Raw genomic sequence first — 3,280 nt, 5'->3', positions numbered from 1 at the left:
CTCGGCCTTCTCTGGAGATGGGATCTTGTCGCCTCGCGGGTGGCCTGTGCTGGTTTGGGGCCTTCAGGAAGACCTTTCTTTTTGGCCTGGAGCCCCCACCCCCGAGCTCCCAGTCCCAGGCCTTGCCTTTGCCCCCAGCGCCTCCTCAGCCCTTTGCCTCTTTCGGGGCCGGGCGGGTGGGAAGGCGCGAGGATGCGGCCGCATGGGCCCTGCTCTGGGCGGGGGGTGGGGCTGGGCCTAGGCCTGGGTAGGGGTGGACCTGGGCCTGGGCCTGAGCAGAGATGGGCCTGGGCCTGGGCAGGGGGTGGGCCTGGACCTAGGCCTGGGTAGGGGTGGACCTGGGCCTGGGCTTGGACAGGGGGTGGGTCTGGACATGGGCCTGGGCTGGTGGGTGGGCTCGCCTAGACCGTTTCTTCCAGCCAGAAGCACTCGTGCTATATGTGTGGAAAGGGCTGTGCAAGTGCTGATGGAGACTGGGGAGGGCGAGGCTAAGACTGGCTTTGGGGGCAGGTGGTGCCTGAGCAGAAAAACAGGAGTGAAGGTTTCCTGGATGGAGGAGGAGGGGAGGATGAGATGTGGGCAACATTGCACCTGATGTTGGGCATCCCAGAGAGCTGGCTTGCTTCTCACCGCGAATATTCATTTAGCTGCAGCCATCACGGCCAACGCCTATGGAGCGCTCGCTGTAAACGCTCTTTCCAGACCTTCGTTCCTTTACACCTCAGTGTTCTCATCTGGTGCAGGAGGAGGCTGTGACAGTGGCTCAGGACCTTGCCCAGGGCAACAGGTGGAGTCAGGATCGGAGGCCAGGCAGTCTGATTCTGGGGTCTGCACTGCAGACATCGGTGGGCTTGGGCGGCAGGCTTTAGGTTCGAAGATGAAGAGTTTTGCAGTCAAACCGACCTTGCTAGAGCCCCAGCTCCTCCGTGTGTGGCTGTGTGACTCTGCAGGTTGTCTCTGAGCCTTAGCCACCTTGCCTGGAAAGTGGGATCATTCCCACCTCAGGGGTTCACTGGGAGCACAGAGTGGCCTGCTGTCAAGTGCTCAGCTCAGCACTGCTGCAGAGGGAGCACCCACAGAAGGTGGGCGTCGGTCAGAGTGAGGAGGGTCTCGCGGGCAAGCTTGTGGTGTATCCCGTGTGCAGAGGCTGGCTCTCTGCACAGTTCAGTGGGTGCGGTAGTCACCTTAGAGGTAGACTGTCCAGTGACTCTGCTAGCAAGATGGTTTATTTGTAACGGCAGAGCATTGCCGTTCTGGACAAGGACCTTGTGGCATGAGCTCTAGGCTGGTGTGACAGGGGAAGGGGGGGAGGACCTTTATCTCATGCAGGAAGGAGTTGGGAGGGTTGTTTCGAACTGAAGCCCGTTACGGAAGGACAGGAGTTTGGGGAGAGGACCGCTGCTCGCCGGCCGCATCCAGGGGTAGCGCATTTCTTGGAGGAGACGCAGGGTGCACCGTTCCCGTTGTGGGATGGGGGATCTTTTCCTGTGGGGGGTCCATCACTGACATCTGGAGGTGCAGCCCCCCTCCTGGCCTCCCCGCTGCGTTTCAGTGAGGTTTCCCTTTCTTCACGTTCACAGGGGTGGGGGGGTGAATAGATCGGTGTTTTGAGTGTGTTGCTTGGGGCTGGACAGGGCAAGCCGCAGAGGTGAGGCAGTTAGGAGGTGCGGTCGAGCCCAGACGATGAGTGGTGTGGGTTGGACCAGGGTTATGGTGGGGAGGACGGAGGCAGAGGTGGACTCGTGAGGGTACAAATAAATGGGGGTGGAGGTGGGGAGAGTACTGATGGACTTAGTGACAGGTGGGAACCCAGACGTGCAGAGCAGAGCAGGTCAAGAAAGTAGCTCTATGGGCAGGAGGGGGCCCGGGGGGACGCCCCCCTATGTCTTCCTTTGTGCTTGTGCACAGATCTTTGTTTTTCTCTCCCTTTCTCGCTCCTCCCGTATGGGCGGAGGCACAAGCTGGTGAGGTGTAGACCTTGAACTCCATATCGGGTCTCTTCCAGGTCATGGCAGGAAAATGTTTCTCCGAAAGAACTGCAGAGCCGAGGTGTCTGCTTGCAGAAGCTGTGGGTGTCCAGCCAGCGGACTGGCCTGTACGGGCGTCTGCTGCTCACCCTCGAGCCCAGGAGGTGCGCGCCGGCCGCCGAGCTTCCCAGCAACAGCTTCACTTCCGGTTGGTGCTTGCGTGACGTGTGCGTGTTATGTCCCCAGGCCCTAGGCCGCGGCTCCCGCTCTCCTAGGCTGGGTCACACGGGACTAACGGGAGAATAAAGCGTCGCAGGGAGGACGTCTTGGTTAGACATTCACCGGCCACGTGGCATTTTGGTAGCCCAGGGCAGCACTGGCCGCGCGTGGGCATCAAACGCTTGGGACGTGTGGCGTGATTGTCGCGGGTGCTCCGTGCTCGCCGGGCTGGAGCTCAAGTGCAGAAACGCTTAGACTGTCTGCAGGGTAACGGTGTCTCTCGTGCATTGAGTTAAGCGTATTATTGTTAAAATCTCTTTAAAACAATTTATTTTTCGTGGTGACCAGAGAGCCTGGCATTACGCGTGCCTGTCCCCGGGTGGGTCTCGGGCCACCGTGGGTGCTGAGTGTCCTTGGGGCACACGGGCGGGCCCTGCCCGAGGGGAGCGGCGGCTGACCCTGCGTGGTACTTGCTCTAGAAGGCTCCCCTGTGGTGACGGGGTTTGATTTCATACTCGGATTTCCCAAACCCCCGCCCACGGTTGTTGGGGGGCTGGCAGGATTTGGCGATGGGGGGGCTGGAGGGGCTGCTGCCTGCAGCCAGGTCTTCCTGTTCTCGTTAAGCGAGCTGTAGAGCTCACCACTGCCTGCCTGCCGCGGACGGGGGGCCAGGGGCGCAGGTGGGGGCCTGGGGCGCGGCTGGGGGCCCGGGATGTGGATGGGAGTGTGGACGGGGGCCGGGGGCGCCATAGCGGCACCTTTCCGCTTCGCCGTCAGGGCTGGAAGTCCGTGCAGAGGGTTGTAAACTCTGAAAACCAAAAGTGAAAACGCATTCAGTAGCCTGTATGGTTAACAGGCCTCACGGAGTGTGATCCAAGGGGTTGGCAAATGGTTCATAAGTGGGAGTCAGAGGCAGTGGCATCGGGCGGAAAAGTCTGGAGAAGAGAATCTGATGTGGCGCTCCGGATGACGCCGGACTGAGGCGGAGCCGGTACTTTCTCACCTTCCAAAGAGCAGTTGTAAGGCTTAGCTTAGAAACCGAAATTCTTTTACTTTTATTAAAATACTTTTTTGGGGCACCTGGTGGCTTAGTT

At 60.1% G+C, this 3,280-nt stretch overlaps 1 protein-coding gene across 1 annotated transcript in view; it reads left to right on the top strand.

Annotated features, from left to right (window-relative positions):
- The window catches only part of IGHMBP2 (immunoglobulin mu DNA binding protein 2), a 24,688-nt gene that overhangs the window by 163 nt on the left and 21,245 nt on the right, over positions 1-3,280 (top strand). Inside the window, 1 exon segment of the mRNA XM_077766564.1 lies at positions 2,006-2,175. Coding sequence (XP_077622690.1) covers positions 2,006-2,175 — 170 coding nt within the window.

Source organism: Crocuta crocuta, unplaced genomic scaffold (assembly GCF_008692635.1).
Source record: "Crocuta crocuta isolate KB4526 unplaced genomic scaffold, BGI_CrCroc_1.0 scaffold636, whole genome shotgun sequence".
Taxonomy (NCBI): domain Eukaryota; kingdom Metazoa; phylum Chordata; class Mammalia; order Carnivora; family Hyaenidae; genus Crocuta; species Crocuta crocuta.
This window is presented reverse-complemented; position numbering and strand designations above follow the sequence as displayed.